A 13,853-nucleotide genomic window follows, 5' to 3' on the forward strand; every position below is an offset into this window, starting at 1 on the left:
CAAAGGCAGTCCACAACCAAGATGCAAGAAAAACCATTTATTGTGAGCATATACATTATGTACAGTCAAGAATTACATCGAATAAACGCGCCTGTTGTGAGAGTTCCTGGCAGCACGGGTCGGGTCTCTCCTCCTCTTCTCTCCAGGGGATTTCGGCAGAGATGTGGTGACTTGAACAAGAGTCCCAGAGGCGGGCTTCAGCCACAGGTCTCAGGAGCCGCCTCTGCCACGTCGTCGTAGGTATCCATTTCAGCATCCAGGGCCGCTTTCCCTTCCGACATGTATGCATCCAGTTCGGCGTCCAGCTGCTCCTTGGTCAGTACCGGGCGAGGGAGGGCACCTCTCCCTCTCCCTCTCCCTCGGCGGTGGCCACGGCCACGGCCACGTCCTCGGCCTCGGCCTCGGCCTCCAAAAGCCCCTCTTCCACCACAAAACACGGCCCGACCTGGGGGTGGCATCCCGCCCCCGGGCAGGGTCCTGGCGGCAGGTCCCCCACCCACTCCTCCTCCTTGGGGCACGTCTCTCTGGATGATGCCTGCGCCTCTTCCTCCATTCGCTCCCCTGGCAAAGGCACCCATGGGACGTCCTAAACGGACTTGGATGCTCCTCTCACCCAGGCGCCCCTCCAAGCTCTGCCGAGGATTGAACGCTGCCTGGACAGAGGGTCTCTTCTCCATCTGCTGGGCCAGTCTTCTGTTTCTGGCACTGGCCAGCTGCTGCTGCCGCCTCTTCGAGGCCCGGACGCTGCCCGCCATCGCCTGTGGCTGTTTGTTCTTGCGCAGTTGAGCAAAACGCTCACTTAGAGTCATCTTGGTGGTGTGCCTCAGCACGACTCTGGGCACTGGCTGTGCGGTCCTCTTCAGATGCTGAGAATCCAATGAGGTTAGCTGCCCTGCGGGTACGATGCGAAGCTCTCTCATCGTGGGTTGGGTATCTAGACCGGCCGGCCCTCTCCTGCCTCTCGTCCGTGCCACCAAAGCTGGCACCGCCAACGCCGCCCGCCGCCTGGTGTTCAAAGTCCCAGGAGGTGGGGTGGACAGTCCGGCCTCCTGCAGCTCCCGCACAGGCAAGCGGCTTTTGCGGCTTTCTCGGGAACTGGTGCCCCAAAGGTCCGATCCAAGAGGGTGCTCCGATCCTAACTGGTCTTAGCAAGAACCCGGAGCCAGATATCTGGGGTGAACACTGAAGGGCCAGAGAGACAAACGAACAAGCCCCAGCCACTTCTCACCTCCCCTACTCCACCAGTCCTCCGACTGGACGCCTGGGAGTCCTCAGTCCAAAAGTCCTCGAGTTCCTGTCTCTTCCCGCCTTATATACCCCTCTGGGCCACGTCACTTCCGCCGTCGTGCTGGGAGTGGCGATCACGTGACGCCCAAATACGAGGATTGAGGGTGTGCCACCACCCTGGGGCTCCGGTTCTCTCCTAAACTGAGTCCATCCCGTGTGGTCCAGGGTGGCTTTGAACTCTCTCTCCAGCGCTGGCACCAAAGGTGTGTGCCCTACCGCCAGGCCCCTACCTTTAACCCGCTGGCTGGCTGTGTCCTCTGATGGATCCTCGTTCAAGTTTTTATTGATACACAGCATATCCCCACGCTTTCGCCTCACCAAACCCCACCCCACCCCACACAACCCCTACCCCACACCCCAACCAACGTGGTTTTTGTTTTCTGTTTCTGTTTTTGCGGGGGGGGGGGGGGGGTTTGTTTGGTTTTTTTTTTTTTTTTTTTTTGGAGGAAAGTAACAAAGGCAGTCCACAACCAAGATGCAAGAAAAACCATTTATTGTGAGCATATACATTATGTACAGTCAAGCATTACATCGAATAAACGCGCCTGTTGTGAGAGTTCCTGGCAGCACGGGTCGGGTCTCTCCTCCTCTTCTCTCCAGGGGATTTCGGCAGAGATGTGGTGACTTGAACAAGAGTCCCAGAGGCGGGCTTCAGCCACAGGTCTCAGGAGCCGCCTCTGCCACGTCGTCGTAGGTATCCATTTCAGCATCCAGGGCCGCTTTCCCTTCCGACATGTATGCATCCAGTTCGGCGTCCAGCTGCTCCTTGGTCAGTACCGGGCGAGGGAGGGCACCTCTCCCTCTCCCTCGGCGGCGGCCACGGCCACGGCCACGTCCTCGGCCTCGGCCTCGGCCTCCAAAAGCCCCTCTTCCACCACAAAACACGGCCCGACCTGGGGGTGGCATCCCGCCCCCGGGCAGGGTCCTGGCGGCAGGTCCCCCACCCACTCCTCCTCCTTGGGGCACGTCTCTCTGGATGATGCCTGCGCCTCTTCCTCCATTCGCTCCCCTGGCAAAGGCACCCATGGGACGTCCTAAACGGACTTGGATGCTCCTCTCACCCAGGCGCCCCTCCAAGCTCTGCCGAGGATTGAACGCTGCCTGGACAGAGGGTCTCTTCTCCATCTGCTGGGCCAGTCTTCTGTTTCTGGCACTGGCCAGCTGCTGCTGCCGCCTCTTCGAGGCCCGGACGCTGCCCGCCATCGCCTGTGGCTGTTTGTTCTTGCGCAGTTGAGCAAAACGCTCACTTAGAGTCATCTTGGTGGTGCGCCTCAGCACGACTCTGGGCACTGGCTGTGCGGTCCTCTTCAGATGCTGAGAATCCAATGAGGTTAGCTGCCCGGCGGGTACGATGCGAAGCTCTCTCATCGTGGGTTGGGTATCTAGACCGGCCGGCCCTCTCCTGCCTCTCGTCCGTGCCACCAAAGCTGGCACCGCCAACCCCGCCCGCCGCCTGGTGTCCAAAGCAAAGTCCCAGGAGGTGGGGGTGGACAGTCCGGCCTCCTGCAGCTCCCGCACAGGCAAGCGGCTTTTGCGGCTTTCTCGGGAACTGGTGCCCCAAAGGTCCGATCCAAGAGGGTGCTCCGATCCTAACTGGTCTTAGCAAGAACCCGGAGCCAGATATCTGGGGTGAACACTGAAGGGCCAGAGAGACAAAGGAACAAGCCCCAGCCACTTCTCACCTCCCCTACTCCACCAGTCCTCCGACTGGACGCCTGGGAGTCCTCAGTCCAAAAGGCCTCGACTTCCTGTCTCTTCCCGCCTTATATACCCCTCTGGGCCACGTCACTTCCGCCGTCATGCTGGGAGTGGCGATCACGTGACGCCCAAATTCGAGGATTGAGGGTGTGCCACCACCCTGGGGCTCCGGTTCTCTCCTAAACTGAGTCCATCCCGTGTGGTCCAGGGTGGCTTTGAACTCTCTCTCCAGCGCTGGCACCAAAGGTGTGTGCCCTACCGCCAGGCCCCTACGTTTAACCCGCTGGCTGGCTGTGTCCTCTGATGGATCCTCGTTCAAGCTTTTATTGATACACAGCATATCACCACGCTTCTGCCCCACCAAACCCCACCCCACCCCACACAACCCCTACCCCACACCCCAACCAACGTGGTTTTTGGTTTTTGTTTCTGTTTTTTGGCGGGGTTTTTTTTGTTGGGTTTTTTTTTTTTTTTTTTTTTTTTTTTTGGAGGAAAGTAACAAAGGCAGTCCACAACCAAGATGCAAGAAAAACCATTTATTGTGAGCATATACATTATGTACAGTCAAGAATTACATCGAATAAACGCGCCTGTTGTGAGAGTTCCTGGCAGCACGGGTCGGGTCTCTCCTCCTCTTCTCTCCAGGGGATTTCGGCAGAGATGTGGTGACTTGAACAAGAGTCCCAGAGGCGGGCTTCAGCCACAGGTCTCAGGAGCCGCCTCTGCCACGTCGTCGTAGGTATCCATTTCAGCATCCAGGGCCGCTTTCCCTTCCGACATGTATGCATCCAGTTCGGCGTCCAGCTGCTCCTTGGTCAGTACCGGGCGAGGGAGGGCACCTCTCCCTCTCCCTCTCCCTCGGCGGTGGCCACGGCCACGGCCACGTCCTCGGCCTCGGCCTCGGCCTCCAAAAGCCCCTCTTCCACCACAAAACACGGCCCGACCTGGGGGTGGCATCCCGCCCCCGGGCAGGGTCCTGGCGGCAGGTCCCCCACCCACTCCTCCTCCTTGGGGCACGTCTCTCTGGATGATGCCTGCGCCTCTTCCTCCATTCGCTCCCCTGGCAAAGGCACCCATGGGACGTCCTAAACGGACTTGGATGCTCCTCTCACCCAGGCGCCCCTCCAAGCTCTGCCGAGGATTGAACGCTGCCTGGACAGAGGGTCTCTTCTCCATCTGCTGGGCCAGTCTTCTGTTTCTGGCACTGGCCAGCTGCTGCTGCCGCCTCTTCGAGGCCCGGACGCTGCCCGCCATCGCCTGTGGCTGTTTGTTCTTGCGCAGTTGAGCAAAACGCTCACTTAGAGTCATCTTGGTGGTGTGCCTCAGCACGACTCTGGGCACTGGCTGTGCGGTCCTCTTCAGATGCTGAGAATCCAATGAGGTTAGCTGCCCTGCGGGTACGATGCGAAGCTCTCTCATCGTGGGTTGGGTATCTAGACCGGCCGGCCCTCTCCTGCCTCTCGTCCGTGCCACCAAAGCTGGCACCGCCAACGCCGCCCGCCGCCTGGTGTTCAAAGTCCCAGGAGGTGGGGTGGACAGTCCGGCCTCCTGCAGCTCCCGCACAGGCAAGCGGCTTTTGCGGCTTTCTCGGGAACTGGTGCCCCAAAGGTCCGATCCAAGAGGGTGCTCCGATCCTAACTGGTCTTAGCAAGAACCCGGAGCCAGATATCTGGGGTGAACACTGAAGGGCCAGAGAGACAAACGAACAAGCCCCAGCCACTTCTCACCTCCCCTACTCCACCAGTCCTCCGACTGGACGCCTGGGAGTCCTCAGTCCAAAAGTCCTCGAGTTCCTGTCTCTTCCCGCCTTATATACCCCTCTGGGCCACGTCACTTCCGCCGTCGTGCTGGGAGTGGCGATCACGTGACGCCCAAATACGAGGATTGAGGGTGTGCCACCACCCTGGGGCTCCGGTTCTCTCCTAAACTGAGTCCATCCCGTGTGGTCCAGGGTGGCTTTGAACTCTCTCTCCAGCGCTGGCACCAAAGGTGTGTGCCCTACCGCCAGGCCCCTACCTTTAACCCGCTGGCTGGCTGTGTCCTCTGATGGATCCTCGTTCAAGTTTTTATTGATACACAGCATATCCCCACGCTTTCGCCTCACCAAACCCCACCCCACCCCACACAACCCCTACCCCACACCCCAACCAACGTGGTTTTTGTTTTCTGTTTCTGTTTTTGCGGGGGGGGGGGGTTTTGTTTGGTTTTTTTTTTTTTTTTTTTTGGAGGAAAGTAACAAAGGCAGTCCACAACCAAGATGCAAGAAAAACCATTTATTGTGAGCATATACATTATGTACAGTCAAGCATTACATCGAATAAACGCGCCTGTTGTGAGAGTTCCTGGCAGCACGGGTCGGGTCTCTCCTCCTCTTCTCTCCAGGGGATTTCGGCAGAGATGTGGTGACTTGAACAAGAGTCCCAGAGGCGGGCTTCAGCCACAGGTCTCAGGAGCCGCCTCTGCCACGTCGTCGTAGGTATCCATTTCAGCATCCAGGGCCGCTTTCCCTTCCGACATGTATGCATCCAGTTCGGCGTCCAGCTGCTCCTTGGTCAGTACCGGGCGAGGGAGGGCACCTCTCCCTCTCCCTCGGCGGCGGCCACGGCCACGGCCACGTCCTCGGCCTCGGCCTCGGCCTCCAAAAGCCCCTCTTCCACCACAAAACACGGCCCGACCTGGGGGTGGCATCCCGCCCCCGGGCAGGGTCCTGGCGGCAGGTCCCCCACCCACTCCTCCTCCTTGGGGCACGTCTCTCTGGATGATGCCTGCGCCTCTTCCTCCATTCGCTCCCCTGGCAAAGGCACCCATGGGACGTCCTAAACGGACTTGGATGCTCCTCTCACCCAGGCGCCCCTCCAAGCTCTGCCGAGGATTGAACGCTGCCTGGACAGAGGGTCTCTTCTCCATCTGCTGGGCCAGTCTTCTGTTTCTGGCACTGGCCAGCTGCTGCTGCCGCCTCTTCGAGGCCCGGACGCTGCCCGCCATCGCCTGTGGCTGTTTGTTCTTGCGCAGTTGAGCAAAACGCTCACTTAGAGTCATCTTGGTGGTGCGCCTCAGCACGACTCTGGGCACTGGCTGTGCGGTCCTCTTCAGATGCTGAGAATCCAATGAGGTTAGCTGCCCGGCGGGTACGATGCGAAGCTCTCTCATCGTGGGTTGGGTATCTAGACCGGCCGGCCCTCTCCTGCCTCTCGTCCGTGCCACCAAAGCTGGCACCGCCAACCCCGCCCGCCGCCTGGTGTCCAAAGCAAAGTCCCAGGAGGTGGGGTGGACAGTCCGGCCTCCTGCAGCTCCCGCACAGGCAAGCGGCTTTTGCGGCTTTCTCGGGAACTGGTGCCCCAAAGGTCCGATCCAAGAGGGTGCTCCGATCCTAACTGGTCTTAGCAAGAACCCGGAGCCAGATATCTGGGGTGAACACTGAAGGGCCAGAGAGACAAAGGAACAAGCCCCAGCCACTTCTCACCTCCCCTACTCCACCAGTCCTCCGACTGGACGCCTGGGAGTCCTCAGTCCAAAAGGCCTCGACTTCCTGTCTCTTCCCGCCTTATATACCCCTCTGGGCCACGTCACTTCCGCCGTCATGCTGGGAGTGGCGATCACGTGACGCCCAAATTCGAGGATTGAGGGTGTGCCACCACCCTGGGGCTCCGGTTCTCTCCTAAACTGAGTCCATCCCGTGTGGTCCAGGGTGGCTTTGAACTCTCTCTCCAGCGCTGGCACCAAAGGTGTGTGCCCTACCGCCAGGCCCCTACGTTTAACCCGCTGGCTGGCTGTGTCCTCTGATGGATCCTCGTTCAAGCTTTTATTGATACACAGCATATCACCACGCTTCTGCCCCACCAAACCCCACCCCACCCCACACAACCCCTACCCCACACCCCAACCAACGTGGTTTTTGTTTTCTGTTTCTGTTTTTTGGGGTTTTGTTTTTTTTTTTTGGTTTTCTTTTTTTTTTTTGAGGAAATTAACAAAAGCAGTCCACAACCAAGATGCAAGAAAAACCATTTATTGTGAGCATATACATTATGTACAGTCAAGCATTACATCGAATAAACGCGCCTGTTGTGACAGTTCCTGGCAGCACGGGTCGGGTCTCTCCTCCTCTTCTCTCCAGGGGATTTCGGCAGAGATGTGGTGACTTGAACAAGAGTCCCAGAGGCGGGCTTCAGCCACAGGTCTCAGGAGCCGCCTCTGCCACGTCGTCGTAGGTATCCATTTCAGCATCCAGGGCCGCTTTCCCTTCCGACATGTATGCATCCAGTTCGGCGTCCAGCTGCTCCTTGGTCAGTACCGGGCGAGGGAGGGCACCTCTCCCTCTCCCTCTCCCTCGGCGGTGGCCACGGCCACGGCCACGTCCTCGGCCTCGGCCTCGGCCTCCAAAAGCGCCCTCTTCCACCACAAAACACGGCCCGACCTGGGGGTGGCATCCCGCCCCCGGGCAGGGTCCTGGCGGCAGGTCCCCCACCCACTCCTCCTCCTTGGGGCACGTCTCTCTGGATGATGCCTGCGCCTCTTCCTCCATTCGCTCCCCTGGCAAAGGCACCCATGGGACGTCCTAAACGGACTTGGATGCTCCTCTCACCCAGGCGCCCCTCCAAGCTCTGCCGAGGATTGAACGCTGCCTGGACAGAGGGTCTCTTCTCCATCTGCTGGGCCAGTCTTCTGTTTCTGGCACTGGCCAGCTGCTGCTGCCGCCTCTTCGAGGCCCGGACGCTGCCCGCCATCGCCTGTGGCTGTTTGTTCTTGCGCAGTTGAGCAAAACGCTCACTTAGAGTCATCTTGGTGGTGTGCCTCAGCACGACTCTGGGCACTGGCTGTGCGGTCCTCTTCAGATGCTGAGAATCCAATGAGGTTAGCTGCCCTGCGGGTACGATGCGAAGCTCTCTCATCGTGGGTTGGGTATCTAGACCGGCCGGCCCTCTCCTGCCTCTCGTCCGTGCCACCAAAGCTGGCACCGCCAACGCCGCCCGCCGCCTGGTGTTCAAAGTCCCAGGAGGTGGGGTGGACAGTCCGGCCTCCTGCAGCTCCCGCACAGGCAAGCGGCTTTTGCGGCTTTCTCGGGAACTGGTGCCCCAAAGGTCCGATCCAAGAGGGTGCTCCGATCCTAACTGGTCTTAGCAAGAACCCGGAGCCAGATATCTGGGGTGAACACTGAAGGGCCAGAGAGACAAACGAACAAGCCCCAGCCACTTCTCACCTCCCCTACTCCACCAGTCCTCCGACTGGACGCCTGGGAGTCCTCAGTCCAAAAGTCCTCGAGTTCCTGTCTCTTCCCGCCTTATATACCCCTCTGGGCCACGTCACTTCCGCCGTCGTGCTGGGAGTGGCGATCACGTGACGCCCAAATACGAGGATTGAGGGTGTGCCACCACCCTGGGGCTCCGGTTCTCTCCTAAACTGAGTCCATCCCGTGTGGTCCAGGGTGGCTTTGAACTCTCTCTCCAGCGCTGGCACCAAAGGTGTGTGCCCTACCGCCAGGCCCCTACCTTTAACCCGCTGGCTGGCTGTGTCCTCTGATGGATCCTCGTTCAAGTTTTTATTGATACACAGCATATCCCCACGCTTTCGCCTCACCAAACCCCACCCCACCCCACACAACCCCTACCCCACACCCCAACCAACGTGGTTTTTGTTTTCTGTTTCTGTTTTTGCGGAGGGGGGGGGTTTGTTTGGTTTTTTTTTTTTTTTTTTTTTTTGGAGGAAAGTAACAAAGGCAGTCCACAACCAAGATGCAAGAAAAACCATTTATTGTGAGCATATACATTATGTACAGTCAAGCATTACATCGAATAAACGCGCCTGTTGTGAGAGTTCCTGGCAGCACGGGTCGGGTCTCTCCTCCTCTTCTCTCCAGGGGATTTTGGCAGAGATGTGGTGACTTGAACAAGAGTCCCAGAGGCGGGCTTCAGCCACAGGTCTCAGGAGCCGCCTCTGCCACGTCGTCGTAGGTATCCATTTCAGCATCCAGGGCCGCTTTCCCTTCCGACATGTATGCATCCAGTTCGGCGTCCAGCTGCTCCTTGGTCAGTACCGGGCGAGGGAGGGCACCTCTCCCTCTCCCTCGGCGGCGGCCACGGCCACGGCCACGTCCTCGGCCTCGGCCTCGGCCTCCAAAAGCCCCTCTTCCACCACAAAACACGGCCCGACCTGGGGGTGGCATCCCGCCCCCGGGCAGGGTCCTGGCGGCAGGTCCCCCACCCACTCCTCCTCCTTGGGGCACGTCTCTCTGGATGATGCCTGCGCCTCTTCCTCCATTCGCTCCCCTGGCAAAGGCACCCATGGGACGTCCTAAACGGACTTGGATGCTCCTCTCACCCAGGCGCCCCTCCAAGCTCTGCCGAGGATTGAACGCTGCCTGGACAGAGGGTCTCTTCTCCATCTGCTGGGCCAGTCTTCTGTTTCTGGCACTGGCCAGCTGCTGCTGCCGCCTCTTCGAGGCCCGGACGCTGCCCGCCATCGCCTGTGGCTGTTTGTTCTTGCGCAGTTGAGCAAAACGCTCACTTAGAGTCATCTTGGTGGTGTGCCTCAGCACGACTCTGGGCACTGGCTGTGCGGTCCTCTTCAGATGCTGAGAATCCAATGAGGTTAGCTGCCCGGCGGGTACGATGCGAAGCTCTCTCATCGTGGGTTGGGTATCTAGACCGGCCGGCCCTCTCCTGCCTCTCGTCCGTGCCACCAAAGCTGGCACCGCCAACCCCGCCCGCCGCCTGGTGTCCAAAGCAAAGTCCCAGGAGGTGGGGTGGACAGTCCGGCCTCCTGCAGCTCCCGCACAGGCAAGCGGCTTTTGCGGCTTTCTCGGGAACTGGTGCCCCAAAGGTCCGATCCAAGAGGGTGCTCCGATCCTAACTGGTCTTAGCAAGAACCCGGAGCCAGATATCTGGGGTGAACACTGAAGGGCCAGAGAGACAAACGAACAAGCCCCAGCCACTTCTCACCTCCCCTACTCCACTAGTCCTCCGACTGGACGCCTGGGAGTCCTCAGTCCAAAAGGCCTCGAGTTCCTGTCTCTTCCCGCCTTATATACCCCTCTGGGCCACGTCACTTCCGCCGTCATGCTGGGAGTGGCGATCACGTGACGCCCAAATTCGAGGATTGAGGGTGTGCCACCACCCTGGGGCTCCGGTTCTCTCCTAAACTGAGTCCATCCCGTGTGGTCCAGGGTGGCTTTGAACTCTCTCTCCAGCGCTGGCACCAAAGGTGTGTGCCCTACCGCCAGGCCCCTACGTTTAACCCGCTGGCTGGCTGTGTCCTCTGATGGATCCTCGTTCAAGCTTTTATTGATACACAGCATATCACCACGCTTCTGCCCCACCAAACCCCACCCCACCCCACACAACCCCTACCCCACACCCCAACCAACGTGGTTTTTGGTTTTTGTTTCTGTTTTTTGGCGGGGTTTTTTTTGTTGGGTTTTTTTTTTTTTTTTTTTTTTTTTTTTGGAGGAAAGTAACAAAGGCAGTCCACAACCAAGATGCAAGAAAAACCATTTATTGTGAGCATATACATTATGTACAGTCAAGAATTACATCGAATAAACGCGCCTGTTGTGAGAGTTCCTGGCAGCACGGGTCGGGTCTCTCCTCCTCTTCTCTCCAGGGGATTTCGGCAGAGATGTGGTGACTTGAACAAGAGTCCCAGAGGCGGGCTTCAGCCACAGGTCTCAGGAGCCGCCTCTGCCACGTCGTCGTAGGTATCCATTTCAGCATCCAGGGCCGCTTTCCCTTCCGACATGTATGCATCCAGTTCGGCGTCCAGCTGCTCCTTGGTCAGTACCGGGCGAGGGAGGGCACCTCTCCCTCTCCCTCTCCCTCGGCGGTGGCCACGGCCACGGCCACGTCCTCGGCCTCGGCCTCGGCCTCCAAAAGCCCCTCTTCCACCACAAAACACGGCCCGACCTGGGGGTGGCATCCCGCCCCCGGGCAGGGTCCTGGCGGCAGGTCCCCCACCCACTCCTCCTCCTTGGGGCACGTCTCTCTGGATGATGCCTGCGCCTCTTCCTCCATTCGCTCCCCTGGCAAAGGCACCCATGGGACGTCCTAAACGGACTTGGATGCTCCTCTCACCCAGGCGCCCCTCCAAGCTCTGCCGAGGATTGAACGCTGCCTGGACAGAGGGTCTCTTCTCCATCTGCTGGGCCAGTCTTCTGTTTCTGGCACTGGCCAGCTGCTGCTGCCGCCTCTTCGAGGCCCGGACGCTGCCCGCCATCGCCTGTGGCTGTTTGTTCTTGCGCAGTTGAGCAAAACGCTCACTTAGAGTCATCTTGGTGGTGTGCCTCAGCACGACTCTGGGCACTGGCTGTGCGGTCCTCTTCAGATGCTGAGAATCCAATGAGGTTAGCTGCCCTGCGGGTACGGTGCGAAGCTCTCTCATCGTGGGTTGGGTATCTAGACCGGCCGGCCCTCTCCTGCCTCTCGTCCGTGCCACCAAAGCTGGCACCGCCAACGCCGCCCGCCGCCTGGTGTTCAAAGTCCCAGGAGGTGGGGTGGACAGTCCGGCCTCCTGCAGCTCCCGCACAGGCAAGCGGCTTTTGCGGCTTTCTCGGGAACTGGTGCCCCAAAGGTCCGATCCAAGAGGGTGCTCCGATCCTAACTGGTCTTAGCAAGAACCCGGAGCCAGATATCTGGGGTGAACACTGAAGGGCCAGAGAGACAAAGGAACAAGCCCCAGCCACTTCTCACCTCCCCTACTCCACCAGTCCTCCGACTGGACGCCTGGGAGTCCTCAGTCCAAAAGGCCTCGACTTCCTGTCTCTTCCCGCCTTATATACCCCTCTGGGCCACGTCACTTCCGCCGTCGTGCTGGGAGTGGCGATCACGTGACGCCCAAATACGAGGATTGAGGGTGTGCCACCACCCTGGGGCTCCGGTTCTCTCCTAAACTGAGTCCATCCCGTGTGGTCCAGGGTGGCTTTGAACTCTCTCTCCAGCGCTGGCACCAAAGGTGTGTGCCCTACCGCCAGGCCCCTACGTTTAACCCGCTGGCTGGCTGTGTCCTCTGATGGATCCTCGTTCAAGTTTTTATTGATACACAGCATATCACCACGCTTCTGCCCCACCCCACCCCACCCCACCCCACACAACCCCTACCCCACACCCCAACCAACGTGGTTTTTGGTTTTTTTTTCTGTTTTTTGGCGGGGTTTTTTTTTGTTTGGTTTTTTTTTTTTTTTTTTTTTTTTTTTTTGGAGGAAAGTAACAAAGGCAGTCCACAACCAAGATGCAAGAAAAACCATTTATTGTGAGCATATACATTATGTACAGTCAAGCATTACATCGAATAAACGCGCCTGTTGTGACAGTTCCTGGCAGCACGGGTCGGGTCTCTCCTCCTCTTCTCTCCAGGGGATTTCGGCAGAGATGTGGTGACTTGAACAAGAGTCCCAGAGGCGGGCTTCAGCCACAGGTCTCAGGAGCCGCCTCTGCCACGTCGTCGTAGGTATCCATTTCAGCATCCAGGGCCGCTTTCCCTTCCGACATGTATGCATCCAGTTCGGCGTCCAGCTGCTCCTTGGTCAGTACCGGGCGAGGGAGGGCACCTCTCCCTCTCCCTCTCCCTCGGCGGCGGCCACTGCCACGGCCACGTCCTCGGCCTCGGCCTCGGCCTCCAAAAGCCCCTCTTCCACCACCAAACACGGCCCGACCTGGGAGTGGCATCCCGCCCCCGGGCAGGGTCCTGGCGGCAGGTCCCCCACCCACTCCTCCTCCTTGGGGCACGTCTCTCTGGATGATGCCTGCGCCTCTTCCTCCATTCGCTCCCCTGGCAAGGGCACCCATGGGACGTCCTAAACGGACTTGGATGCTCCTCTCACCCAGGCGCCCCTCCAAGCTCTGCCGAGGATTGAACGCTGCCTGGACAGAGGGTCTCTTCTCCATCTGCTGGGCCAGTCTTCTGTTTCTGGCACTGGCCAGCTGCTGCTGCAGCCTCTTCGAGGCCCGGACGCTGCCCGCCATCGCCTGTGGCTGTTTGTTCTTGTGCAGTTGAGCAAAACGCTCACTTAGAGTCATCTTGGTGGTGCGCCTCAGCACGACTCTGGGCACTGGCTGTGCGGTCCTCTTCAGATGCTGAGAATCCAATGAGGTTAGCTGCCCGGCGGGTACGATGCGAAGCTCTCTCATCGTGGGTTGGGTATCTAGACCGGCCGGCCCTCTCCTGCCTCTCGTCCGTGCCACCAAAGCTGGCACCGCCAACCCCGCCCGCCGCCTGGTGTCCAAAGCAAAGTCCCAGGAGGTGGGGTGGACAGTCCGGCCTCCTGCAGCTCCCGCACAGGCAAGCGGCTTTTGCGGCTTTCTCGGGAACTGGTGCCCCAAAGGTCCGATCCAAGAGGGTGCTCAGATCCTAACTGGTCTTAGCAAGAACCCGGAGCCAGATATCTGGGGTGAACACTGAAGGGCCAGAGAGACAAACGAACAAGCCCCAGCCACTTCTCACCTCCCCTACTCCACCAGTCCTCCGACTGGACGCCTGGGAGTCCTCAGTCCAAAAGGCCTCGATTTCCTGTCTCTTCCCGCCTTATATACCCCTCTGGGCCACGTCACTTCCGCCTCCGTGCTGGGAGTGACGATCACGTGACGCCCAAATACGAGGATTGAGGGTGTGCCACCACCCTGGGGCTCCGGTTCTCTCCTAAACTGAGTCCATCCCGTGTGGTCCAGGGTGGCTTTGAACTCTCTCTCCAGCGCTGGCACCAAAGGTGTGTGCTCTACCGCCAGGCCCCTACGTTTAACCCGCTGGCTGGCTGTGTCCTCTGATGGATCCTCGTTCAAGCTTTTATTGATACACAGCATATCCCCACGCTTCTGCCCCACCAAACCCCACCCCACCCCACACAACCCCTACCCCACACCCCAACCAACGTGGTTTTTTTTTTT

The 13,853-nt window shown here is 59.2% G+C and overlaps 8 protein-coding genes across 8 annotated transcripts; all 8 read right to left on the reverse strand.

Moving 5' to 3' along the window:
• Positions 1 to 67: 67 nt before the first annotated feature.
• Positions 68 to 1,587, reverse strand: LOC128101426 (chromatin target of PRMT1 protein-like). The gene has a single exon (XM_052724511.1). It carries the CDS (start codon positions 918 to 920, stop codon positions 198 to 200), a length of 723 nt encoding a protein of 240 aa, XP_052580471.1. The 5' UTR covers positions 921 to 1,587; the 3' UTR covers positions 68 to 197.
• Positions 1,588 to 1,813: 226 nt separating this feature from the next.
• On the reverse strand, positions 1,814 to 2,758 carry LOC128101538 (chromatin target of PRMT1 protein-like). Its single transcript, XM_052724777.1, has one exon. The coding sequence runs from the start codon at positions 2,653 to 2,655 to the stop codon at positions 1,939 to 1,941; it is 717 nt and encodes a 238-aa protein (XP_052580737.1). The 5' UTR covers positions 2,656 to 2,758; the 3' UTR covers positions 1,814 to 1,938.
• Positions 2,759 to 3,544: 786 nt separating this feature from the next.
• LOC128101420 (chromatin target of PRMT1 protein-like) lies at positions 3,545 to 5,071 on the reverse strand. The gene has a single exon (XM_052724505.1). The coding sequence runs from the start codon at positions 4,402 to 4,404 to the stop codon at positions 3,682 to 3,684; it is 723 nt and encodes a 240-aa protein (XP_052580465.1). The 5' UTR covers positions 4,405 to 5,071; the 3' UTR covers positions 3,545 to 3,681.
• Positions 5,072 to 5,293: 222 nt separating this feature from the next.
• Positions 5,294 to 6,802, reverse strand: LOC128101502 (chromatin target of PRMT1 protein-like). Its single transcript, XM_052724709.1, has one exon. It carries the CDS (start codon positions 6,133 to 6,135, stop codon positions 5,419 to 5,421), a length of 717 nt encoding a protein of 238 aa, XP_052580669.1. The 5' UTR covers positions 6,136 to 6,802; the 3' UTR covers positions 5,294 to 5,418.
• Positions 6,803 to 7,020: 218 nt separating this feature from the next.
• On the reverse strand, positions 7,021 to 8,541 carry LOC128101511 (chromatin target of PRMT1 protein-like). Its single transcript, XM_052724718.1, is given in 2 exon segments — positions 7,021 to 7,373; positions 7,375 to 8,541. Coding segments are annotated over 2 exon segments (723 nt in total). The 5' UTR covers positions 7,875 to 8,541; the 3' UTR covers positions 7,021 to 7,150.
• A 314-nt stretch (positions 8,542 to 8,855) lies between these two features.
• LOC128101563 (chromatin target of PRMT1 protein-like) lies at positions 8,856 to 9,922 on the reverse strand. The gene has a single exon (XM_052724807.1). It carries the CDS (start codon positions 9,605 to 9,607, stop codon positions 8,891 to 8,893), a length of 717 nt encoding a protein of 238 aa, XP_052580767.1. The 5' UTR covers positions 9,608 to 9,922; the 3' UTR covers positions 8,856 to 8,890.
• Positions 9,923 to 10,495: 573 nt separating this feature from the next.
• LOC128101412 (chromatin target of PRMT1 protein-like) lies at positions 10,496 to 11,370 on the reverse strand. The gene has a single exon (XM_052724500.1). It carries the CDS (start codon positions 11,353 to 11,355, stop codon positions 10,633 to 10,635), a length of 723 nt encoding a protein of 240 aa, XP_052580460.1. The 5' UTR covers positions 11,356 to 11,370; the 3' UTR covers positions 10,496 to 10,632.
• A 793-nt stretch (positions 11,371 to 12,163) lies between these two features.
• LOC128101714 (chromatin target of PRMT1 protein-like) lies at positions 12,164 to 13,302 on the reverse strand. Its single transcript, XM_052725032.1, has one exon. The coding sequence runs from the start codon at positions 13,098 to 13,100 to the stop codon at positions 12,378 to 12,380; it is 723 nt and encodes a 240-aa protein (XP_052580992.1). The 5' UTR covers positions 13,101 to 13,302; the 3' UTR covers positions 12,164 to 12,377.
• Positions 13,303 to 13,853: the final 551 nt, after the last annotated feature.

Source organism: Peromyscus californicus, unplaced genomic scaffold (genome assembly GCF_007827085.1).
Source record: "Peromyscus californicus insignis strain IS unplaced genomic scaffold, ASM782708v3 Scaffold_7__1_contigs__length_154581171, whole genome shotgun sequence".
Classification (NCBI taxonomy): Eukaryota; Metazoa; Chordata; class Mammalia; order Rodentia; family Cricetidae; genus Peromyscus; species Peromyscus californicus.